We start from the raw sequence: 26,969 nt of genomic DNA, 5'->3' as shown, positions 1-26,969 counted from the left end.
ATAAATCATTATACCCATTTTGCAAGAGGGCTGGTAGTTTCATTAATAAATAATTTGAACTAAGGGGAAAAGAAAACCTTCAGAGGACTACAGTGTTAGGCACAACCTGGCCAGAGCAGAGTGGTTCGGGGGTTCACCCCTTGACGTGGGGCAATATAAACTTTTGGAAATAAATATAAACAATGGCAATGAGCTTGTAATTTATATTTTATTTTGCACAAGCTTGCATATATACTGCACATACATTCAGTTTAGAGAAGATGGAAGGCACACAAGGCAATTGAACTACTGTATCCTTTAAGTGGTACAAAGCAAAAAGGTAAAAGTCTGGAGAGTATACAAAAGCTTTAAACACACAAAATAAAATTCACCCCCCCCCAAAACATTTTTCCTGTGTTTAACTTAAATTTAGTAGCTGCCAAGCTAGAATTGTAACTTTTTTTCAATCAATTGTCTACTGCACCTTTTTTTTTCCAAACAGACAGGGGAGTCTTATTGTTTTATCTTGTCATCAATTAATATTACAGTACATCCTTGGTAATACAAAATTGTACACCTTCATCAAATAAATTAGGATAAATTAAACCAATAAATTATGCAAAGTCTTCAGAACAATAGACAACAACAAAAAAATCCACAGTTGAAATTGCCTCTAGCTAAAAAATAAAATAAAAAAAAAAATCAAAAATTGACTTTATCAGTTCAGTTATTGTACTATCTTCAAATTAAAGGGTCTTTATTACAAAAAAAAAAAGAGCTTAATAATGCTATTTACAACATATTGCTAAATAATATAAAGGCAGTGTTTTGTCACTTTTGTAACTATATACATATGAGTAATGGCTGGGACAATATCAGTTTAAACCTTAACCTTTGACTCTTCTGGGCAGCATTAAAACCAACCTTAAGAGGCTTTTTTTTCCTTCTTTTTTTAGTTTCTGACTCTTCCATGTTATATGGTAATGAGATGGTTATTGTATTTGTCTACTATCTCACTAGAGTGGTACAATTAATGCAGAAAGTATGGATTTTGGAGAAAAATGTAAGCTCACTGTTTCTTCTAGATTTGTTTCTACATATCCCAGTATTTGTGCATTTGGAAGGTGGCTGCTTTGGGAGAGAGGTGACTGTGGCTCAGATGAAAAGACTAAATAAAGTCATAGTGCCACCACCTTTCATACACTAAAAAGGATATTCCTAAGAAGATACAAAGGTTAAATACCAGTTTTCATCCCAGCTCTAAATATGAGCATTTTTAGCTTCAGTTTATAGATGGTTTACAACCAACAGTTCTACAGAAAACAAAATTGCATTTCCTTCAACAGAACATTTAAGTGCAATACAGTAACTGCTTACTCATATAAACCAGTTACATTCCTTAAGGGGAGCTTTTTGAAAACAATGCGTATTGGAATTTTCAAACACATAGTTGGTACCAGAAGGAAACATTTGCACTATTAACACCAATGATTGCTATATAATACACATGGCAAATATAGTTTTTGCTTTCACTTCTCATGTACAGTGCTCATTTTGGGGGTTTTGTAAACCACTTTCCATTTTTAATATATATATATATATCTTTCTGTATATATATATATGTATAATCTTTCAATGCTGCTGGTGAAAATCCTATCTTTAAAGCCACAAAATCTTCACCTTTATTTCTTAATTAATATTAACCTGTGGAAAAAAAACATTTTTCTATTAACTGACTTCATATACATAGAAAAAAATTCTGCAATTTTACAGAAACTGTTATTACCCATTCCCTTGACATCTGATGAAAGAGACTTTAACTTTTAAAAGTAGAGAGCTGGATTTTCAAGAATGCTTTCAACTATCTACACAGTTACTGTAGTGTTTCTTATAAATTCAACAGATGTTTTCAGAATGTAGTTATTAAAATCTTATGTCTTTATGCAAGAACAGCCATAAGGTTGAATATTTACATTGCTTTATAAAAGTTCCCCTCAATTTTCAATGTTCACCCACATACCTGGTACAGTAACAAAGATTCTTCAAACTTAAAACACTTTAATTAAATAATACTCAGAGGCACAAAGCAAACCTCAGGAATACATGGGTGAACACCTTCTTAAATAATTACTACATTCTAACATCTTCCACGTGTTTACCATTAAATGTGAAACGTTCCCATTAAACGACCAGAGATACAGTAAGAATTAAATGTTTTGTAGTTTTCAAATAGAACATTCTTTTCACAAAACATAACAAATGTCTAAAATAGGTTCTTAATCTAGATAGGAAAAAGGTAAGCTTTTCACTTCATACGCATATTTTGTGTGTGTGTGTGTGTGTTTCTGTGTAAATATACATACATATGCCCACACGTGTTGTCCTGTGTGTGTGACTACATATGTATATGTATATGCACATATGTCACGTATGAAATATTGCTTCTATACTACTTTTCATCAGGCTAAGAAAACACAAGATTTGCACCACAGTTACAAAAAATTGGCTTCTACAAGAATTTTCAAAACTTGAATGCTGCTCAAACAATTGAGAAAAAATAATTTGCATTATCAAACTGTTCTAAAAATTCTCTTCTTCAAAAACGTATTCTCCTGCTTTGTTTTTTTTTTTTTTTAAATTTTTAAAAAGACACAAAATATGCATAGCTATCAACATTATGTCAAACAGCTGGAAAAAAAAAAAGTCAGTGTTTATTGCAGCTGTAGTAATTGAAAAATAAAGTTTAAAAGATGAAAATTGTAAGCCACAGAAGGCACAAGAACAATTGTACTTGTGGGGGAAAAACTGGTATTTTGAAGGATTCTTTTATCCTTCCGCTGGTGCATTTAAGGTCTAGGCACAGACTATAACCTCAAGTTTATATGCAGAAATAAATCTGAATTAGCAGTAAATGAATGGCAAGATGGGGTTTCTACATGGATTTTGAAATTCTTTTCCTATGTAAACTTTTCATTACAATAAAAGTAGCCTCCTGCCTTTTAGCCGTTTTTAGTGAAATAATATTGAGAAAATTTAAAAGAAACTGGATTCTACTTAGAATTTAGTATGAGCTATGCCATGTATTTGTAATTTTAGGTGTATTGGGAGGCACAAAGGCAATATGGCTATAAAATGCAGAAAAATCATGTAACTGGAATGATCAAATTATCATTTATTCAGACCAAGGAGGTTTTTATTTTGTTTTTAAGATGAAATTTCTATTCCTAATTCCTATGCCTCATTCACTATTGGATTAAGCTACTCATAAATAAATAAATAAATGCAACAACATCAAGTGTTGAGTACACAATTTCACTTATTTAGATTATGTGAATCCCATTGCAGCCAAATAATAATAATAATATTAATAATAATATTAATAATAATATTAATAATAATATATAATAATAATAGTAATAATAAAAGCAACTGTAAAATCACAGACTGAGATGGTAGATAGTAGTATGTCCACATAGTATGACTAAAGTATGGCTTTGCTTTCTTATGTCCAAGGTGACAATGCAGAGTTATATTTTGTATCTGATGGTATGCCAATGATGAACTTACTGTATTAAAACTTGAGCATTTTATGCCACTTCTTCCCATAAATCAAAAAAGTGCATGAACACAATTTTCATCCTCAGAATTCATTGGAGTTACATTTTTATGAAGTGTAATGTTTACCAAATCATGCACACACACATTTAAAAAGAAAGAAAAAATGAAATAAAGAAAACAAAATAAAATGAAAGAAAATGTAAGAAAATAAAATAAAGTAAAATAAATCCTGTCTACTGTAAGGATACATACACTATTAGGTACTCTCAGAGAGTCTAAGATCAAGATTTGTTTTGCTTTTAATGCATAGTGAAAATGTTGGCACTTCATCCCATGCTATTGTCTGCATTGCCTATACTCCACAGATACTGCCAGTGCTTGAAAAGAATGACAGGGAATCGTAGGATTGTGCTGTTTAATTTGAAGTCAGCAGGTTTTTAAGGCTTTCTGCTAACAATAATTGCTTTCATACATTTCTGTCTATCAGCAGTATTTGTAAATGAAGTGAAATCGCAATGATCAGGTCAGCTCTTTAGTCACATGGGTAAACTTTCACTCTCCAAAGTCAAAATGTAATTTTAAAATAAAGAAGATACCAATATCCTCAATGGTCTAAATATAATTCACAGCTAATTAGGAATTTCCTCAAGATTTAGACTGAATTATGTAGGGGAAAACACTACCGATGATAACAATAAATTCTTACTGCATCCGTACAAAAGACGACAAGGAAAATGACAAATACACTGTGCCATAGCATATTCAACCTTCCCCCAAACTTCTGGAGACCGTATCTTTCTGAAAACATGAGAAAAGGAGAGCCACTGAAGAAAGCACGAGAACTAGCAGCCAGCTTTCTTTCTGTCACATCGGGGTATAGTATTCAGGCAGACCCAGATCCATCATGGACTTTACACTGTAGCTCAGGTTTTGGTCAACACTAGCTCCAGCTTCAGAAGACGAGTGCAGCACATTGCTCAGATAGATTTTTTTCCTTTTCTTTTTTTTTTTTTTTTTAAAGCTGCACTTACTGTAGTTTTAAAAATCTAATTTGGCTATCTGAACCCTGCATAGCCAGGAGGACGCTGATTTTTGTATATGCTTGAGTAGATTTTTATGAAAATGTAATTTTTATTCTTCTGATTAGGAAATGACTAATTATATTTTACAGCTACAAACAAGCCTTTTTTTTTTTTTTCCTTTGCCTCAGCACTGTGAGGTGAAGACTCTTCTACTATATCTAAGATCATTCAAAAAGTGCTTTTCAGAACAGATGTCAAATATGGACAGAAAACTTTGTATACTGGAAAGGGGATCTTGGGAGGCAGAATGGACTAAGAAAAGAATAAATTTAGGGACAAATGCCACTTAAAGTAAGACCAAGACATGGCAACATAGGACGCTGAAGGTTTCATTTTTACTCTATGGAGAGTGAAATGCTTCCGCTTTACTAAGCTGACCATATTCCAAAATTAGTGTGGTTGATACGATATTGTGCATGAATTACTGGCCTAACCCTGCAAGAACGGTATTTGATTTGTGCAAACATCCCTTGCTGCAATTTAGAGAAGCAACAACCTGGCATGTTGATTACTGGTGCAGGGTATCTGTCATTTCTGTAAGGAAAGCATGAAGAATAGAGTTTGGTTTTTCTGGGTGTCACTTCTTGGAGTGAGTACCTAAAATAGATGTTGTATTTGTTTTGAAGTATGAAACGAAATCTAGTTATTGATTAAAAAGTATATAAATACAAATAAAAAAGCTCGAAGCTTATGAAGTGACTCCACAGAGTTCAGACCTTTAGCAGTATAAACACAATATAAACTTCATTGTCTGTAGTATTGTGCCATGACATTAGTCTCACCAAGACAAAATGCCACTTTGCAGCAAGCAATAAATCTGACAAAGCATTTTTAAACATAATGCCCTAACTTGCTAAGACAGGCTTTTACACACTTCCAAACTCTTCTCCCTGAAAATTAACCCCGTTGATTCTTCAAATGTTAAGGGTCTCGGGCAAAAGTAAACCAAAGGCTGAAGTAAAATAACCATCCCCTTGGAACTAAATGAAAACTTATATCCAGGAGGGATCAGTCTAATTTCATATACATATATATATGTATGCAATACACATATATATGAAATTAAAATAGAGACACACATGACTTGGGCATCAGAAGGGGACTGCTACTTTCATACATTCATAAATAGCTGCTGAACTCTCTACTCATGAAGAAGCTCTTGTAGGCAGTTTGGGGATTTGAAAATCTCAGGGACCTCACTGTCCAGCTTACAGATGACCTTGTATATGGCCTTCTTCCAGGAAGGATCAACATCTTTGCCTGCGATAATGGCATTGAAAAACTCCCGTAACGTGATCTGAGCCACTTCCAGGAATCTCTCTGGAACCTGCTGATACAAGGAGACAATGGCATTAATACAGTTTTCAATTTCAAGTCTCTGGTTCTTCAAAGGAAACTGAGCTAAGTTCTTTCTTTCAGAAAGGGGCTTACATAGCACCTGCATTTTCTAAATGTGGCAGCCCTCTATTCTCTTATGCAAAGCTGTTATATATAGTACTATAGCAATAACTTTTATAACATGTGTTAGAGATCTTTATAAAGTCTACTGACAGAATGTAGGTAACAAAATGTTACTGTCTGAGTTTGGAGAGTGGGGGATTTATAGGATATAATTAGCAGGAGGGGAAACAAACACAATTGTCTTTAAGGAAAGAAATCTCTGCTTGATATTTTACCCGTGCATTTAGGGCTATGTTCTCCTCTCCATGTGAGGACTAATATGAAAGTTATGCATGCACAGAAAGCCCTTTGTACCTCTGTGCTTAACTTTGGTTACAACCAGTGCTGAAAGCTATCAAAGAAATGGAGTACCTCTGAATGTTATTTGTACTTTAAAAACAAGCAAGAAAGAAAGCCTTCAGCTAGTGTCTTGCTTCTCTGGCTGCTATGCATGAGAACCCCATCAGATGGCTTTCTCAAGAGACATTACGGTTTCCCCTTCTTTTTCCTAAGTGTACAAATAGCACCCTAACCTCTTCAATGGGTGTATTGTGCTCCAAATGGCTACTGAGTTGGGATGCTTTAAACTCATTTGTGGTTTCTAAATGTCACTGTCACTTCATGGGTAAGTCAAACAGTCAGTTAGCGGGAACATCCCACTCTGATAAACCCCTGAACTACGGGCGAATACTAAAACCCACAGTTACCTTCAAACTTTAGTAATTCGTTCTAAATAGTTGTCTCAGGCACCAGCACCACCTTCTTACCCTTTGCCTTAAATGATTCCAAAGCAATCACTATAATGAACTGTAGGGCAGTTGCAAGGTTGAGGTAATCTCCATAAAGGTATTCTTTTCTTTAATTACGGAAATATGGCTTCACAGCTCTACAACTGCTAATACACGGCTGACCAGTAGCCAGCACACTTATAATAGCAAGTATTTCCTCACTGCTATTCTTTACCCCCTCCGGCAAGAGGAGTTCTCCGACCTACACTAGGAGCCACTTGAACCCTTCCTGTGACCAACAGACACTTGGGCAGATCTCACTCATTTACTGAATTCATGTCACATTGCCAGATCAGGACCAGCTCCTTATTCTCTACTTCAGGCTTTTGTCCTTCTCCTTTTTGAAGCCACTCTCAGAAAACTTGCCTGGAAATGTGTCTGATTAACCTGATACCACAAAGCTCTGGAGCCTCACTCACCTATCACCATTGCGGAAACACTAGCAGTTTGCTGGCCATGTTTTGCCATCAGATGAGCATGAGATCAGCTCCCCCTGACACCAGCTGACAAACTCTGCTTCCAGAAGCCCCACAGAAGTCCTCTGTCTACCTCTGAGAGTGAAATCCAGCCCCCTCCCCAAATTTTTCTCTGCTCCCAAAGACAGGTTGCCTTCTGTGGAAATTTTTCATTCAACAGGCCACACAGAAAGAAACATTTATTTTTACAGAATGCTCTATTACAGCAACACTTAAGAGAGAAAAATTAACTATTATGTTTCACTATGCTTTTCTCATTCCTGCATTGCTATACAAAAAGGATATGCTTTTTCTGTTCATGCAGTTCAAACAAGGCTGCTCATGTGCTGTTCATCACCCTTGGTATTCCAGGGTGCTAACCAAGGGGAAGGAGTTTTTGATTACATGATACTAGAAATCAAGAAATGTAGTAGATAACCAACTTAATGGAGTAGACACTGATGTAAGTTCATGGGGGCAAAACCTTTTGGTTTTGCTATCCACTCCAGAGGACCAACATTAGATGCCTTTCTTCCTTTCCAAGCTGCTAGACATGGGAAAGAGGCAATTACCTCCATAAGAAGAATGAAGTCTAAATGCAAAAAGTTCTGCCAGTCCTTCCTACCTTATGGTTATGCCCATGACAACATTAAATACCGAAGAGACAACCTAGGCTTTAAATTGAGCCTTTGTCATTCAGTTTCTACCTGTACACTTGATAATTCAGTACACTTGATAAGGTAGGGGATGTTGCTTCCGCATGGAGTAGGCAGTGTGAAACCCCTGAACCACTAGCTTCCAGGCCTTCCACCCTTGTAGAGACACACAGGTTTTTCTTTCAGACTAGGAGTTATCTTTTATGGTCTAACTTTATTGCACCTGAGTCACATTTGCAGGGTTGGGCCCCTTTGAACCCAGTACAACAGGCTGCAGAGAGCAGCCCATACACATAATAGGAATGAATATAATAGTGAACGAAGCTCTATGGGGGCTTTGAAGAGACCCAACTTTTCAGCTTCTTCTTTTGGATGCTTCACCTTGTAATGCTGATTTCCAAAGGTCTCCCCTACTTCTCAGGCATTAGAGCCATTCCTAGCTCTTTCCTTTTGGGATGTTATTAGCAATTTTTCATGTCAGACTGGATTACACACGTTACTTTGCATGTTGTAATGTGAATTCCATTGTGATTAATCCCCACAGGATGGTACGCCAGCCAACACTTTTCCTTTCTAGAAAGAGTATCTGCAGTGGCCTTTTTTGTTTGCTTTTCTTTTTTTTTTTAATAAAGAAAATACTAGTGAAGTCCGTAGCCTGAAAATAAATATTTAAATGCATGGGTAGTTATATTTTTCAGTGGGCAATTAATCAGTCAGCCACAGTAATTATGTGTCTGGGGGTGGCATTTCCCTGACCCTAAGTGATGGCGACCTATTCAGCGCATCTTTACACCTAACTGACTGAACATCTCTGAAGTAGGAACATCTGCATAAAATGCTTCAGTGACGAATAAACTCCATCTACATTGCTTTTAATAGAACCAACAATCCCTAGTATGAACCCAGGGCATTTTCTTAGCATCAGGTGGCAGCAGTCAATCAAAGAATCGCACTGTACATTCACCAGGAGGAAAGACAATGAGGTCTGCTCAGGGGGAGGCTAGGTGGGTTTCAGGCTGAAGCCTCCACATCAGACAAATTTAGAAAGAAATCACACTTTGCTGCATGCTTTGTCAATGTAACCTCACTTCATTTCCAAGGAAAAAAGTCACAGGTCAAACTCTGGGCTAGTGTAAATCAGTAGGGCTCTATCAGCCTTAGTGCGGTTACACTGATTTACACCTGGTACGCATCGGTCCTGTACTTTCTAACGCAGTCCAACAACCTCCACAGTGCCCCTTCTTAAACCTTAGCAGTGTTAACACATCTCCTTTGTCTATGAAAGCTTGAAGGGAATTAAAGCTCTCATCTGCTCTTGTCTATTTACGCTGTTTAAACTCCTGGCATTGTCCTTGGCTTGAACAACAAACCTGAACTATTTCACTCCTGGGTTTGTATGTGCAACTATCATGCCGAACCATTTGGCTAGCACTGTGGGGGAGTGCTTTGTTAAAAATACTCAGCACAGACTATGTCTATGTGAGCAAAAGTATAGTTCCAATGGCTCAAAAGTTGGAGCCAAGTCAGACCTAACTCACTCTTTTTTCATACAGAAGCATACACAATTGGAGAAATACCTGTTGAATTTATTCTCAAGGAAAATGTTACCAAAAAGAAAGGGGGGATTGAGAAGGGGAGGGCAGTTCCTCAGCACGTCGAAGTTAGAGTTGCCTGAGGAAAGTCAGTGAAGCAACACTAATTTTAAGCTAATAAAGAGGATCAGGCTTCCCTTTCTGATGGACTTTAAAAATTATCATTGTGAAGAAGGGCACACTAGAAGTAGCTATGTGTCTCAAATTGGTGGCCAATCAGTGATCCTTCACTGTTTTTCTTATTATTAGGTTATCTTGTATCTTCTATCTTTTATTAGTTAATTTATTTAGTTTTTGGGTTGTGCAGCAAAGACTTTTTCTCCCTTTCCTCCCATTCCTCTCATCTCCTCCCCTTCCCGAGCCCTCCTCCTCTTCCCAGTTGCTTTACCTTCAAGGATGATTTGTTTTATTAAACTGACTGTCCCCAGCCTCTGCAGTACATAATAAAAGCCTGACATAGCAGCCTGCCTGCCTTCTGTGTCCTGCAGATACTCATCATAAGTGTCAGGACATACCAAGGTTAGCGGTCACTGGAAGTGCGCTCGCTGGCTCAAGCCTTGCCAAACATGCTTGGCAGCTGAATGAATGTCACAGAGAATAGAAGGGGAATTACAAAGGTTAGAAAGAAGACAGTCTCTCTCCTTTTTTTTTTTTTTTCTGGAGATATATAAGCTGATTTTTCACACTTCTGAAATAAACATCAGCTCATTCACAGTCCCTTTCCAGCACCTAAATCTCTCCCATTGTTGAGCAAACCTTTAATTTCTACCCAAGCCTTATTGCTTCATTAGCAAAATAAGATGCTTAATTTTCTCTTAATAGAAAAGGGGGAAACTACCAAAACCAAATGACAAAACAAATCACCATTTTGCTCTAAGATTTATATGTGTATTTCATGCCATTAATCCTATTAAGGGTGGACTTCTTCACAGTTAATCTTTTAAACTTTCAAAAATTCTTGCTCAAGTGGTAAATCTAGACGACAGGAAAAGCAATACAGATGTAAAGATCACAGAATTGTGAAAGTCAAGTTAAAACTGATATTCCAGAGAATTGTGTTTTGTTTTTTTACTATAAAAGGGCAATAAAATGCTGACTGTAAGAAGACAATGTCAAGGAGAAAAGGGTATTGGTATTTTGGATACTCTTGACTGCTCGCCTTGGAGAGAGAGTTATTCTTGTCACAAACCCTTTTGTCTGCATCTGCTGACTGCTTGCCTGTAGCCAGCAGCATACTTTAACTGTTTTGTCACCTCCTAACATCACATGCATCAGCTGTTGTGCTTTTGTTACGGGTATTGTAGAGCTAATCCACTGTGGCTGTTCTACTGTGCAGTAAATAAAACAGAAACTGCTTCTCAGACAATTCTGCATGAATATTTCAGATGGCTTTTACAACTCTGATTCACAAAATAAAATACACCCCCCCCAAACTAGACTCAGATGCCTCAAAGCTAATTGCATGCAGTGACCTCAGGCATCAGAAACAACTGTTTTAGTCGGATAAATGAATAGCAGACCTTTCTAAAGATATTCTTTAAAAATACTAAACATACTTCTGTCCTTGCAATTTTATTTGCATATAAATTTTTTTCTTTAGAAGACTTCAGGTTTTTGGCAGCGGCAATTTTGAAATATTTTGTCCCAACAACATGCTTAAAACATCTCTGAAGTATTTTCTTGCATAAGTGCAAGAGTCTGGGAAGTCAGTTTAATTTTACTTGGGCATCAAGTATTTTTAACCATAGAAATAATTTTACAAAGTTCCTAAACTTCTCCTTCCAACTTTCCTAGAACAGGGAGTAAAATATTTACTCAGAAGTTCATTTTCTGCAGCTGATTGCTAAACTGTCCTAAAGCAGGGCAGCTTTGAGCATGTTCACAGGGGCAACAGTAGCAAAGCCCAGCATGAGGTCTGAAGCAGAAAAGATACCCTAGGAAAGGAGACAAACAGGTGAAGTACTTTACCGAGCATTCATTCACCCTTGCGCACACATGATTCCTCTAAACAAACTCTCCTATCCCTGCTGTTTGTTAAGTAAATATTGATCAAGGAGAGACATATCTCCTGACAGCAGTAGCACAAGCTGGGGACTTGTACTGCAGACAGAGTGGACTTAAATGGATAAACTCAGATGCTTTAGGAAGGCCACACAGAGATTACTAGATAAAAAGGCAAGAAGTCAGAGCTGGCTTTCCTTTCCCCTCTGCAGGGAGCTGGGACCCAGTTACACAGAACCTCCGTGATAGAAAGAAAAATCATCTGCTCCCAGACACAGTCTTATAAACTAAGAAGCCTGTGTCTTTTGTGCCCAAATGACTTCTATTTTCCTCTCTTGCCAGCTGACACATTAATATTGCATGCAATAACTGGGGAGTTTAAGGCTCTCTCCTTGAGCACATGTGGGAGGCTACCAAGGGTCAGTTTCTCAGCAGTGTAAATTTTCACCACCCCACTGGTTTCAACAGAAAGTTTACACTGCCTCTGGATGGTCCCTCTCTGGTTGGGCTGGGGTGGGGTACACATTTTCCTCAGGAGCACATTTTTCCCATTCATATTCCAAGTGAGTGGTTCACTCTGATGCCTGTGGGATAAAATAGACATCCTTAACACATGTAAGGGTGCCCAGTTCAGGCTCATAAGCAAACACTGAAGATTTATTGGAATGATGCGTCTAATGGTAATATAGCTGCAGAGAGCAGCAGCAAAATTGTCAAGTCATTAGTGGCTCTGGTTTCTTTAAAATTTCAGCAATACATAACTGCAACCTCATTTTAGGAAACTACCAAATTCTGGGTGGACATAAGAAGTAACGCAAGTGCTTCTTGGAACACATTTTAAAGCAGTCTTCAGAGATTGGATCAAAAGCCTCTGAACCAGTAGCAAGGCAACCATAAAGCTATTCACCTTGTTGGGAGGGGGGGCAGAGGGGAAGGATTAGATGTTAATTTTCAGTACAGGGTCCCATGTTTAGAAGTACCAAGACCAACGCAATCGTTCTAATATTGTAACAGCGTCAGACAACTGCTTGGCTGTAGCACACAAATCTGAAGATCCTTCAGACAGGGACAGCTGGGCTAAGCTCGAAACCTTTTCTCATACGATGTCTAATCTGCGATAAACTTCAGCTCCATTTATATGATTAGGCTGGCCAGAGCGTACCTACAGACTTTGCCTGTGGTATTGTGCTGGAGTCTGATAGTGTGTTGTATTACTAATGTTCCAAGAGTAAACACACTTGTAGGAAACAGCTATAGTTCAAGGCTGTGCTTTAAAAAAAATAAATGTTTCATCAGTCTTAGCAAAGGAACAAATGGCAGTAACACTCTGTATCATATTTTACAAAGCTTCAAAAGAACAATGTCCCGTTGAGTGAAATTCAGTAGCATTCTGTAAACATTAATTTAAGGAAATCAATAGGCTCTGTGAGCTAAAGCCATATTGCAAGATAAACTGGCTGGAGTGCTACTTTGTCAAACAGATTTTAGTTTTCTCGGCTAGATAAAGACGGTTTCAAAATGGGGTAACGTGTTGCAACCAAGGTTTGAAAACTATGTGGCCTTCAAACAGTCTGCTTGTTCCTACTACAAAGCTGGATAAACATACTTTAAAAATGATAAGATTGGGCCAGGATTGATTTTACTTTCAAATTTTATATAAAGTAGAACTCTTGGTGAGTGTGAGTTTGGATTTTTTTAATCCTAAATTTGAGCAGAAATAAACAAGTGCAGCATAGACAGCTCAAGACGTCAGGCTGCCAAGAGAGGTTAAATTATCTAGAAGCAGGTTTGGCTTTTTTCCTTTTCAATTGCAGGACATTATGGATTTTAAAAGTCTTTATTCACGTCGACCTGGTGGGCAAAAAGTCACCTTGCCAAACAGGAAAGCCAAAATCTCTAGTGGATCTGGGATCAGAGGTCTTTAGCTGGTGAAGGCTACTCACGTTGCAGAGCACAAAGTTGTGGTAATGGGAGATAAACAGGTTGGAGGGGGTGAAAGGGGGAAGGCCAGATCACTCTTCTTGTTGGATGATCTGGACAGTGGCTATATAGAGGAACTCTGTAGGGAGCCTCTTAACCCAAGGATAAGGCATAAACAGCATCTATTAGACAAGTGATGGAGAACCTCTCCAGGATGATGAGTGAGTCCACTACTGGGGGAGCAGTTGCCCCATGGGTAGCTCAGGGCCAGATAGCTTTAATGTGTGTGCACAGCAGTCCAAACCAGCAGAGGCACAGCAACAGTAGAGGAGATTAAAGAGAAATACTTCTGCTAAGAAAACCTCATACACCGCACAAACTAGATCTGCACACGCACCCCTCATCCCCAAAATCAGGGTAAGGTGAACTTTGGGGGCAGAGAGTAGCCTTCTTAAAGGAGATGGTTGACAAACTCCACTTATTTCACCCACACATAGCCCTGAGCCTCTTCCTCACAGGAGAAAGATTTAAACCTGTGGGCTTTGGTGGAAAGCTGACACCTAAATGTGCCTTCCCATACTCACAGCCTGTGTCACGTAGGAAACTTATCCTTCCCTACCTGTAAGACACTGCAAGGAGAGCAATGTTGGGGTCAAGACAGCAGTAATGCAGTGAGGCAGCACACTATATCTGAACCCATTTCTCTGTGGGTTTGCAGAGAGGCTGGTGAAACTCAGACCAGCCCCTTCCTTGCATGCATTCCACCAGTCCAGGGGTTTCCCTGCTTTAACAAAGAGCTACAAGGCAGCTCACCTCTCCACCTGGCCCTTCATAGATAAGGGGTTTGTGCAATTAGCAGCTCCAGGCACAGACCTGATGTCTTTTCCAGGATAACACTGCCACGAGCTGCACTGCCCTACTATTGGTTTTCCTGTGCTTGCAAGGGCAGCGTCTGCAATACCTCGCTGGTGTCCTGGCTCCTGCCACATTTTTCCAGACTGTCACCTCCCCTCACGCACACACTCTGCTCCCCAAGGGCAGCGGGCTGCTGAGTGGGACCACCTTAGCCCTGCACGTTGGTGTGGCAGCATATCAAGCAGGAGGCTTTGGCTTCCACACAGGAATTGCAGGCAGGTTTTGGAGTAAGTTGCTACACTTTTTGGCGTGAAAGCCACGGCAGCATATGGCCCAATGTTCTCAGTTTAAGTCTGACACTTAACATTATTTAACAGTTTCTGTGTTAGGTGCTTTATAAGGTAAAGGAAATTAACAATTTTCAGCTAATTAGATCACTCAATTGGCTGAACATCCTGGACATCTCTTAGAAAAAAACCAGGTTGGCTCAGGCAATGGAAAGGCTAATGCCTCTTCCATTATCACTTATGAGGAGAGGGAAATAGTTGGAAACGATGCTTTTGTTTTAAAAACACAAATGAAAAATACCTCAACTATTGGACGCTCTGGTAAGCACACTTTTCTCCCAATCAGCACCTTTCTAGTGTCAATTTGCCCACCTCTACATGTGTCCCAATCCCCTTGGCTACAGCAGCAGCTCTCTGGTGCCACCACAGTCTGCATTTATTGCCTTTAAGTTTCCTCTCACAAGTCCCGCGGTACAAATCCATTTCTAAAGAGATTTTTTGGAAAGAGAAAAAAATGGACAAGAAACTCGGTGGCCGTTCAGGAAAGTCTGTTCTTCCACTGTGGTACACAAAGAGAGGCCCACTCTTTTGGGACATCACAAATGTTGGGAAGGGAAAAGCATTAGCCTAAGTCCGGCTCAAAACAGAAAAATGAGGAAAACAACAGAGGTTGCTTACTGCATTTACTGTTGCACTGTAGGTTTTTTGTTCTTTGTAAAAAGCTGGGAATTACTCTACTCTCAAATGATTTAGGAGTATATTTGAAAAGTGTTTGTTTAAAATAAACCTGAGATCCCTTATCCCTTGAGACGAGTTTGGGGCACTAGTAATCTACTGCTGGCTTACTGTTATCTCCTTTGCCAAGCTCACAAAGAGGAGAGGGAATGGGCATGACTCTTACAAGGGAAAAAACTGACAGTGGGGCTGCTGAGATGCCTGATAATATCGGGGAAGTGAAAGTGGTAGTGCGGTGAAAATGGATACTGCATGATACATTAGATTTAATCACTTGCATTTCAATTAAGCTTTTCCACAAATAAAAGATTGGGAAGTACTCTGCAGGCTCCCTGCACGGCTGGAGAACCAAGCACCACTGGTGCTGCGTGCCCCAGCTGAGCGCCGACAGCGGCGCTTCTGCAACTCGCCCAGGCTGAAACCCTGCTGCTGCCTCTTGGGAGCCTCATGGGTAGGACTCATCTTCCCCTTTCGAAGTACGTGAGAGGCATCCTGCACCATGCATGCCACTGCACCCCTGTAGGATCTCTGTCCTGGAACTGCTGTGCCCACGGTTCAGGGGATGAGCCTATCCATCATGAGAACACAGCTACTCTGTCATGAAAACACCACGGCTTCAATGTGCTAGTTTTTAAACACAAAACTCAGTAAGACTTGACAGTAGGGCAGGCTAAACCAAACCAAAAGAAAAAGGACTTAACATTTTCAATTGTTTAGACTTTTTGCGCCTTGAAATTCAGTTCTCCCTTTCTTCGCCCTCAAAAATCATTAACAGCATTTCACTGGGAAGACTTTTAAATTTCCTCTTCTGCCTTACTGATGAATTAGAACTGCATGAGATGTAGAGGCTTCTAATGGAAACTCTGATTGTCCTTAACTTGCTGTATTGCCAGTGGCACTGCTGCAGAATGGAAAAATCACTAAGGCTCCTACAGCTTATGATAGTTGGGCATTTAGTATGTGTTGGGAAATGTAAGAAAGAATCACAGGAGGGGCTACTGTCACACCCCAGAAGCTGTCTCATACAAAAACTGAAGGAGAAATAAAACTCTCACAAAAGGATAGCCTAACTTTACCTCAGTCCATTGCAGTGAAATGTAATCTGCTTCAAGAGGCTGCCTACAATGCCAAGCAGCACATTACATACCCGGCTGCGAAATTCTGGCAGGTACCACATACAGGCGCCCACAAAAAACCTGTCCAGAAAAGTAAGTACAGGGATGACCACCCAATTCTGGCTCAGCAGAAAGGTTGTTGCGTACTCTCCTGGACACATCAGCTGGATGGGAATGTGATGTATTACTCAGAAGGAACCAGGAGGCACAGCCTGGACTGTGATGAGCAGGCACGTCTCTTACCAGCAGTAAGTCCTCTGCTTTCATGGTGTATTTCCATGTATGCAAGAGACAGGCATGCAGAAACTGCTGGTTGGACTATGGATACAGAGGTAAACAGGTTCACAGAGCTTGTAACATGCAGGGATTTTTTTACGTTCAGCAGAATCTGGCCCCATGGGTGAGCCACTAACACTGCAGTAGATAATTAAAATGCTTATACATCTAGAATACATCTTATATATCTATGTAGATACATACGTTGTAACAGTACCGTAAGGTCTCTAATTGGTGTTGTTTGCTCTTGCACACTCTTCCCATCTCTCTGTGTTGGAGTCACCTTTGTCTTCTGTGTCTGGCTCTAAAAAGCTCTAACTGTGCCCTTTCCCTCCTTTGGTTTGCATGTATTGAGGTGGGGGAATGAGGAGGGAGATAGGGGAGAGGGAATGGGAAGCAGGTGGTGTTTAATCAGTCTGGCAAGGAAACAGGCAGTCACCAGGGTCCTTCTGGGGGTGTCATGAAGGTGGTAAGCATGCCCTCTGGCAGCAGGGTACCTCCTTTCTTCTTTCCTATGGCAGAGGGTAGGGGCAGGGGAAGGAAACTGTGCATGGTTATGGCTGAAGGGTGTTGCAAATTAAGCTGTCTACCCCAGCTCAGGGCTCCCGCTGAACAATTCAGACGAATCTCCTCCCAATGTAACCATGGAGCATTCGGAGCCCATCATGATTGGATAAACTGCTCCATCTATTCCATCCTAGGCCATGCAACCAGCCAAGCTGGGCTACAAACACCCTGTTACAAGCTTTAGTGCCAGACTTGCCCGGAACCAGTGAGGCTCGCAAGCCTGTGAGGTCAGAAGACAAAGTCTTACATCCTAATGGACTGAGCTCCCTCTCACTTGACTCCTCTTTATCCCTTGTGGAAGGAAATGGTGTGACTCCATCCAACACTGGATTAGATAACCTCGAGGCTGGGCCTCATCTGATGGAGCCAGCCTTCTCTGCAATTGCAAGAGATAAGCGGTTTCAGCGTCTCCTCCACCCGCCCCACTGAACATTAATATTTGGCAGTTAAATTTGCAATGCTGATTTTCCCTTTCTCCTCTAAAAACTTTCTGTAAGTTGTAGAATACTGCTTTAAATACATTATGTCTACGCCACAGTTCTGCCCTAAGTCCCAATCACAGCAGCCTTTCTGTTTAGCAACAAAGCTCATGCCACCCTGGTTTTCTGTTCTCTACAAAGCCTCTCCACTAACTAGAGAAACAAGTTCAAGGCCATCTCTTTGAGCACTCTGGACCACCACCTGGACACAGCTTCTTCTGACAGCACATTTCCACGAGAGCCTTGAAACAGCCCCCCCGCAGAGGGCACACAAAACGAGTCAGAGCCCGGCTGTGTACCTTCCCCCCCTGCAGATAAGAAAGCTGAACCTTGCCCCCCTTCCAGATCTACAGGGAGAAATCATCTCCAAAACGTTGATTACCTTCGTCCAACCCTTCTGGTTGCCCTTCTATCTCTCCCCCACCCACACTTACCTCCCAGGAAGACACCAGGCTCTCTCTCTCTGCACACAAAATTCAGCTATACTCCAGTGCTGCAGGTGATGGGCTACGTGTAACTACAGAAAGCAATTCACTACTCTGAAGACTCCCTCCCACTTCAACCAAACAGTATTTCTTCACTTCTTCTGCCATTAATGTTAATAATGCTACAAACTCTGGCTCTCTCTACTCCCAGATTCACTTTGTCTCAGGCGAAAACCACACAGTCCTCATGGACCCCTAAAACATCCTGCTGCTGTTTCCTCACAGCCTCAGTATTTGCCCTTACAGATTTAAGTATCTTTGGAAACAGTGTCTTCACTGAGCTCCACACCAATGTTGAAAGGTCTTTCAGCAAGCAGACCTCCACTGCTGCTGCTCTCAGACCAGGGATATCTGCTCTGAAAAAGGGCAGGACCCCAGAAAGCTGGCCCAGAAACCAGCATGCGTCACAACACTGCTAAACCCTCATGGTTTCCAAAGGTTTTCGACAGTTTGCTAATACACATTAAGAGAGCCTGACTCTTGTCCATTTTAAAACACATTGAATGTATCAAACAAACAGTGTTCTGCGTGAAGGTGACCTATTCCAAGTCCTATAGGACAGGCAATTCTATCTGTAAGACTTCTGTTAAAGTCAGTCACACAGCCCTGACCCCACACTATGAGACGGTATCTGATGGGACCTCCTCTTTTGGCAAGCACGCCTTACAAAAATAAAAACAATGCCCCCTTCCACCCCACATCCACAAACATGATGGCTCTGTGACTCCAAATCCAGTGCTGCATTTGAATTTTAGTTTAAAAAAATTAAATGAAACTTTTTTCCAATTAACCTTTAACATATATTCACACACTTGACTGTATAGTAACATAACAAAAGACAGCTCTTCAGCTGGCATAGATTAATTAGCTGCAATGATTGCTGGACCTGATTTACACCAGACACTGAGAATCCAGCCCAGAATTTAGTTCAGTGTCAGGATGAAAAGGGATGGGGTGGGAGGGATGCGGGGAGCAAAATCTTACAAAATCTTACAAAAAATTTTACAAAGCTAACCTACTATTTCACATCTCTGGTATGACATTTGTATAGAGCAGTTTAGATAAAGTTTAGAAGAACAGACATTTTCCTCAATTTTTCTGATGCAACACATTAAAACAGGATGTAAGAAATTTCATCTGATCAGGTCTCATGAACACTCTCCTCCTTCACTAGACAGCACTGCTTCTCCAAAAGTTCCGAGTGTGAAATTTAGCTATGTTGTCTAAAATAAACGAAGGAAGTCTGGAAGAAGCATGTGCATCTTGCATGTTACCCACTACCACAACTAGGATTTAATAAATGGTAAGAGAAATCACTGGTTCCTTTTCCTTTTTCTCCCCCCCCCCATCAGGTTTTAAAATTGAACTACCTAACGAGCTCCTGCTAGGTGCAGAATGAATGAAAAAGCATATCAGCTTGTAAAGGATAAGACTTTGACTGAGCGAAGGATAACATGGGTTAAAATTCACCTTGCTTCCCACTCCTCATCTATGATGGGCTTTTGGAGAACGACGGACATCTGGAAATCGGTTTTATATAGAAAAATAGAAAACAGGGAAGAACTAGGAAGATGAATAAAGGCTCATCACAGACACAAAAGACCAGAGGAAAAAGAAGCTTGGATTTGGGTATTCTTGTCTGGCAAGGAGGCAGGCAGTAAGGCTAATGAAGCATTTGCGATATGGGACGTATGCCAGCGTAACAAAGAAGATGTGCATCAGCTCTGCAGATGTGCCAAAGCCCCCAGAGCAAAATAATGACATAATCACCATCAGTGTCACAGACCAGACTGTACACAAGGTGACATGGGAGAGAATAAATAAGGGTCTTTAGAGGCCTGTAGTACACACACGGGAAGAAACAGCCATTCCTCACAACTGCCACAAGAGAGTGGTGAGATGTTGGGTATAATATGTGCAGCTAGCAAAAGGAATCTTGAATTGTGCAAGGCTAACACACTATAAATTGGTGCTTTTCTCGATCTCCAGTTGACGTTTCAATTCCCACTACCCCTTGTTGAATGCAAAATGAAATGGCAGTAGGAGTCAGAAGAGTTTGCCAAGTTTTGTTTTGTTTCTGTTGGTTTCTTTTCTTTTTCCTTTTTTATGGGGGGTGGGAGGGCAATGCTTTTTGTTTTGTTTGAGAAGAGGAGGAGGCAATAAAGATGAGTAGGGGTAAATAACTGTAAAAGAAACAAAACAAAAACCAAAAACCCCAAACCAAAATACAGCACATCATCACTACATGCACACACGTACATAGGAACAGAAACCCAACACCATTCAGCTGGAACAATCCTAGGATTCCCCCAAAGCAAAGCTAGAAACAAACAAGGATGGGGTTTGATTTTTTTTTTTTTTTTGGGGGGTGGAGTGGAGGAGGGGGGAGGATTGTGCTTTCTGGTTTACCTCTATCCATGAACTAAACCCGGAAAAATCCCACTAAAATATATTTCCATGCTAAAATACAAGACTACTATTTTTATTGATCAGTAATAAAACACCGCTTAGGGCAATTTAGTACTTAACATGTTATTTGCGGTGGGGAGTAATCTGAAAAGCTCTGAGTAGCCTTAAATCATTTCACAACAGCTCTTCCTGCATAAAAACAAGTGTTCGCCTCTGTACAACTGTGTGATTTTGTGCTATATTTTTTTACAGAACTTTTGTCCTTTTTTGAAGGGAACATCTGTTTGATAAAGTAGAACAGTACTATTAGTAATCCACAGGTCTAAGCGGGTAAAGTGGGAAAGAGAAGGAGACAGGCTGAAGGCACCCACAGGACTCTCACAGAAGGAACACTCAAGTACATAATCGTTTGCAGGATCTGGCCCTACAAGAGGAGCTCAGAAGAACAAAGCACTTGGCTTCACCAATGCCCTTTTTCATTGCTTCTAATGAAAGATTCATAAGAATAACTTTAATTTTTTATGATCTTTTTTTGCATTACTGTATTAGCTGCATCTACTTTGTATGCAATTTCTTCTTAAATACAGAAAACCTGTTTCAAAATGCCAGACATAATAACTTAATCAGTACAATAATTGATCTTGATTGTTGTGCGGTCCTTCTTAACGTCAGGAAGTGAGATGAAGCCCAGAAAATGTTTTATATGATTATTTCTTTCCACTGCAAAGTGATGTATTTAAGAAGAATGCAGGTGAAGGTGCAGAATTAAGTTCTTTTTCTTTTTTTCTGAAGAGAAAAAAATTATCAAACCTTCCTAATTTGCTAGTTAAACTGTTCAGTGGAAGAATGATTGTATTTGTCCTTTTTGGCTTCGCCCAATTAATTGGAGCAGTAACATAACGACTGTTAATAAACAGCTCTAATTTGACTGTACTTCTTGCCTATCTACTAACTCCACCATATCTTTGTTTAGCATATCATCAGGGAAAACAAGGAAGCATGTATATAACTTTGTTCTGTTGTATATGAAATTTAATAATTATGCCACAGTGGATTCTAAATTAATCACAGAAGGCACAACAATATTAATAATCTGTTTAGCAAACTCGAGTGTCTTTGCACTTTGATGTTAGGAGCAGAGACAGTATGAACTGTGTCAGTTTTTTAAATTGGGTGTTTGTTTCTGTTTCAGCTTATATCAATGTTTTCTTTTATGCTTTTTCTATGCTTTTTCTGTGCACCTTGCTTCTCTCTAAGGAAAAAAACCAACAAGCCGCAAACCAAAACCACAGAACAACTCAACAAACAAGCCTGTGTTTATTTGGGTGCATTTTGATCAAAGCTGACAGATCAAATTTTTCATTTATTTAACAAAGTTTCATTGCAGCCATTCTTCATAATTACAGCAGTGTTTTAATTTTTTTTTCTTCCTTTGAATAGGAGAGAAGGGATTCTGAGAAAGTTTTTAATTAGCTAAATAGGTCTGTGTAATCTAGATGAAATAAACACACCCGTTTGAAAGGGTTGTTAGAACTTTTCCAGCCATTTAATCCATAGATGGCTGAACACAATGATACCTTCCACAGAAAGCTACAGCCACCACCAGCAGCTGTTAGAAGAGAGCTTGCTCCCTGCTCCTATTGATAACCCTTTGTGGAATGAAGAAAAAGAGCTGAGGGAAGGAGAACTGAATGTCAGACAATAGACATCGCTACACACACTGTCTCTGAACTTTCCTCATCTCTGAAGGACAATTAATTATGAAGGCCTTTGGGGTAGGTCGAAGCAAGGGAAAACCTACTGCTGGCCCAGCACTCCAGCCGCTCTCTCTGTGTTTGTTAAATGGTTGTGCCTGTTGGGGAACCAGAGTAGCAGCCACCAAAATAGCCAATAGATCATTTAGGAAAAAAGAGCAAAAGATTTTTTTATGTGTGTCTGTCCTTGTATAATTCTATTCTCACTGTGAAATCATCCATACACAAAACACAAGGACAATTTTTTTTTTTTTTTAGAAGAACCACAGGGTAGGTTACAGTCAGAAACGGCCTCTCAGTGGTGTGTTAAAAAGGATGGTCTTTTCACCAAATCATTTCACAGAGGCAAAACAGACAAACACAAAGAGTTGAGACTTTTTCTCCTACATTAAATAGAGTAACTGATAAGGTCAGACATATGATACCTAAAGACATGAATCTGTGAACTCTTGAAGTCAAAGGACTTCTCTGTGCAAAGGAACAATCTTTCAAAGGAAATAGATCATAGAACTCCACTGAATCCCCTTTAAACTTTATGAAGCAGGAGGAGAAAAAGCTCTAAGTAGGGAAGCTTGACAGAAGAGCCTTGAACTATTTTCTGAAGGAAAGATGAGACCCTCCCTAGGCTGCCACAAAACATCTTTTTTTTTCTAAAGGCTCTTCTGAACTTTGATATGTGCCAAGACACCGCTATTGAAAGCTGTATAATTATGTGCTATAGCCACTGTAGAAAATGCTTTGTTCACCACAACAAAGAACAATAAGCAAAGTAAAGTGACATTACACTGTATCTTTTTCTTTAAGAATGTTGAGAAAGGTCACGGTACGTTATAACTAATAAAGCTGTTGAGTAAGGAAGTTTAAAGTTGATCTTGCTGTGCTTAAATGTAACCCAATGACAAAAAGGCAGAGGGAACTAAAATTGTAATGACATTAAAAAATAGATCATATATCAACGTGCCAACTTCATTATACAAACACCTTGATTCCAAAGGACACAAACAGCAAAACCGAGTTAGTCCTGCAACAGTATTCCTCTTGCGACTCTCTCCCTAATAGCTTCCAACTACCGTCTGCAGTTCAACTAACCGCAAAAACTGATTAATAAGCATTAATTGATACATGCAATGCACGGACCTTCTATTGCAAGCCATGGATTTTGTTACTTGATTAAAAACCAGGTTCATGTCCTGTGCAGATTCAAGGAAAGCTCTGCTGTTTCACAAGAGAACCTCTTCAAAATTAGGAAGAGAAGAAAAAAAAAAAGAGAGAAAAAAAAAAGGCCAGAGGGCATCAATTAAATTTCCTGAAACCAAGATTTTTGAGTGAAAAAGAAAATACCATCTGGACACCTATGCTTCCCTATGCTTCAGTTTCTCTTCAGAGGACTCAGAACAGTTACATTTGTTATTCTTAAATTGCCAAAGCAGATTTACTCCCCTTGCTACAGATCACCAGACAGCGGCCTTCCGACTCTGTCTTTAAGAATGCCGAGAACGATGTTGAAACACGACAACAATAAAGCCCTTGAAGGAGGACGTATACAGCTGAGGGAAAAAATGCGAGGAGTCAAATACTGAAACAAACAACTGTCCCGTTAGGCTGTGCTCACTGCTGGTACCACCAGAAGCGTGGAGACTGCCATGGCAGGGCAGTTTGTGTGGAAGGAGCAGCCTTCGAGATTCAAGTTAGCAAGTTACAGACTTGATTTTCGCTTCTCTTGAGGCCACTTTGCACTGCTCCAGAGTATTAGGGTGGTTATAAACTGTACTTTATGGTGCCTATGTATTGCGAAACCACTCATAAGTGGCCTTAGTTTAAATGAGAATCAGGTTCGAGGGCTTTAATTCTCCTTTTGATGAACACCAATTCAGTTCAAGATGAATCCTGCAGATGAAACTGGAGAAGAATTCAGGTTCCTAAAATAAGCACATGAGTGGCCAGCATTTTTGACAATTTAGGATGTCTTAATTTTTGGATGCAGTGCTGGGCACTTCATTTTCAGGGAATGGACCATTGAGGACCTCCTGACAGAGTGACTCTCATTGAGCATCCCAAAATGAAATTGACCTAAAATCATCATCACTTCTGAAAATGTTGGCAGCCTGGATTCCCCTCAAGGGCTCACAGGCCACTTACGTGACTGGATTATTACTTAGATTTTATAGGTTGTGTTATTTGACTTGTTTTACATCATCTCCTTGATTTTTATGGGACTAACCCAGAATGCTTTAAGTTAAACATTCTGCTAAGACCTGAGTACAAGTGGTCTTAATTAGGTTTTTCCCTCTAGTACATTCCTGCCTAAAGAAGACCAAACTTCTCAAAAACAGTTTTCTCCCCCTTCGAAATGACGACATGTGCCGTAACCAGCGCTCTGAAAAGAGGCAATCATCGCATCAAGCCCCACTGTACCAAAAACTGCGTACAGTGTATTTGTGCAAATAAAGCAGCTTGGCAGACGTTTCACTATTGTGATCAATCTCAATAACTACATCTGCAAAATCGGGTGAGTTCCCGTGAAGCAGCAGGCAGGCTGAGCTCAGAAAGATGGCATGTGTGGGGACTTGCTTTGGTGCTCATTTTTTCACTATGCAGAGGACCAGGGCAAGTGGAAGGAGTAGGCAGGGGGGCACAGAGTGAAATTGCTAACACAGAGAGACCCTGAGACTTCAGAACTAAGACTGAGTCGTTAAATGCCCATAAGGAAAAGGAACGGGCATCGTGCAGAGAGACATTAATACACGGAGAATGACGGTAACTATGAAAAAATGCCAGGGAGCAAGGATGATTGCAAAGCAGTGGGAGCCAAAGCAAGGTTAAAATTCAGGTATTGTCCTCAGGTCAATTTTTTGCTTGTTTTAAGTACATATATAAGAAAAGAAACCCTCTTGTTTATGTTTTTTAACCATATTTGCATTTTAACTAATTTTTTTAAACCATAGTTTTATTTTTACTCACAGCATCGTATCCCCCTTTTTTCCAATCATCCTGCCACAGTTACAACTGTGAGCTCTAATGACCTGTTTTAGGACAGATTCTGGAAGAGTTATAAAATTATTTAGGTTTTATTTTCCTTTCTTTTTTTTTTTTTAATGTATAGTAACAATACCTGACTTTAATTATTGCAGCTGGCATTCAAAAGCCTATGGCTACGCTGCAGATGAGACAGATATTGAGTGGCACAGCAAGCTGTCCTCTCTTTCTGACCAACTTCGGCATTTGTGCTGGGACACTGACATTTGTGGCTTTCATTCACCAGGACAACCCACCTTCTTCCTTCCTGGAAGAATAGCCCCAGAACAGAGAAGCATCTTCATCTTCCACAAAAAAAAACCAAAAAAACAAAAACAAAACACTCAAAAAAAATCACCCCACACCAAAAAAAAACACCAAACAAAAACACCCAACAAAAAACCCAGGGTTTTATTTTTTCCCTTTCAAAACTCAGTTTCCAACTGCTTTGCGCAGCTCAGCACATGCCTCTCCAGCTAGCCGTACTGTGAGAGAAATGTGGAACTGGCTACACAAATACACACATGTGTACACACAAAACACAGGCAAAGTTGAACCGCACTGGAGGAGGCGTTGGATCTGTCTCTGGCTCACAGCCACAAGGGCACAATGGCAAAGCTAAAAACGATAGGACATGTGGTTTGTTAAACATCTTACTTGACTTTGCTACAAGCTGTCAGTGGCAATGTGCAGGAAAAGGAACACGTATCACAAATTCTTGAACAAATCAATGGCACAGCCTGATACGGACCAAAGGCACGTTCTAGCTTTATCATTTTTTTCCTAATAGTCAATTTAGGAGTATATGCACAAAGCATATGCACGAATTTGACCCAAGAACAGATAAAGGGGGAGGGTTTAGAAATAAGAGTGTAGGTGATTTAAGAGAAATGGTGTATCAGACTAATCAGAAGATCAGCAAAGCATCACTGAAGTATGAGAGGAAGGAACTTTGATGATGCTAAATATGGCAAATGCTCAGTTTGCTAAATCCTTTTGGATCCAATTTCAAATTACAGTACTTGTCATTTTTGCTTTGCAGCTTGTGGGGGAGGGGATGGGCATTTTTCAGGAAAAGTTACAACTGTCTAATTAAAAACTGCACCATACAGCTTAATGTTCTCCTAACTGCTGGATCATCAGTGTAAAACCAAGACTTAAACCTCCAGGAAGTTCTCATTACACTAAATAACACAAGGAAGACTAAGTGAATGAATCTGTAATCACCATTTATAACATCTCTTTCCCTCCATGATGGGGAAAAACAAGCCAAGGGGTTCCTTTCCTACCCCCTGGCTGAGGAGACTGAAATCACACTAGCAGTGCTAAACGTATGAGATTTATATTTTCTTATCTACCTGAAAACACCTATACATCCCCCACAATACTGAAGCAATCCATTTACATTAACACCACAGTAACACTTTGAAAAGGAAATCATTTGAATTCATCAAGGTTGCAAGATTTTTGAGGGTAAAGCACATTCCAACCTATGTTCTGCAAGGAGAAAAAAAAGTTAAG

General features: G+C 39.8%; 1 protein-coding gene across 5 annotated transcripts in view; it reads right to left on the bottom strand.

The window, feature by feature from the left end:
- Nucleotides 1-189: 189 nt before the first annotated feature.
- The window catches only part of PROX1 (prospero homeobox 1), a 49,873-nt gene continuing 23,093 nt past the window's right edge, over nucleotides 190-26,969 (bottom strand). For 3 of the 5 annotated variants that reach the window (XM_050314678.1, XM_050314677.1, XM_050314679.1), the window contains one exon: nucleotides 190-5,949. In XM_050314678.1, the coding sequence (XP_050170635.1) occupies nucleotides 5,761-5,949 (189 nt within the window). In that variant the 3' untranslated portion in view covers nucleotides 190-5,760. Of the gene's footprint in view, nucleotides 5,950-25,812; nucleotides 26,067-26,969 lie in introns of those variants that run through there. The other 2 variants (XM_050314680.1, XM_050314681.1) reach the window with 2 other exon arrangements.

The sequence above is a fragment of the Myiozetetes cayanensis genome, unplaced genomic scaffold (assembly GCF_022539395.1).
Source record: "Myiozetetes cayanensis isolate MyiCay16 unplaced genomic scaffold, myiCay2020 scf2-11, whole genome shotgun sequence".
NCBI lineage: Eukaryota > Metazoa > Chordata > Aves > Passeriformes > Tyrannidae > Myiozetetes > Myiozetetes cayanensis.
The sequence above is the reverse complement of the archived record's forward strand: the minus strand, read 5'-3'. Positions and strand labels throughout refer to the sequence as shown.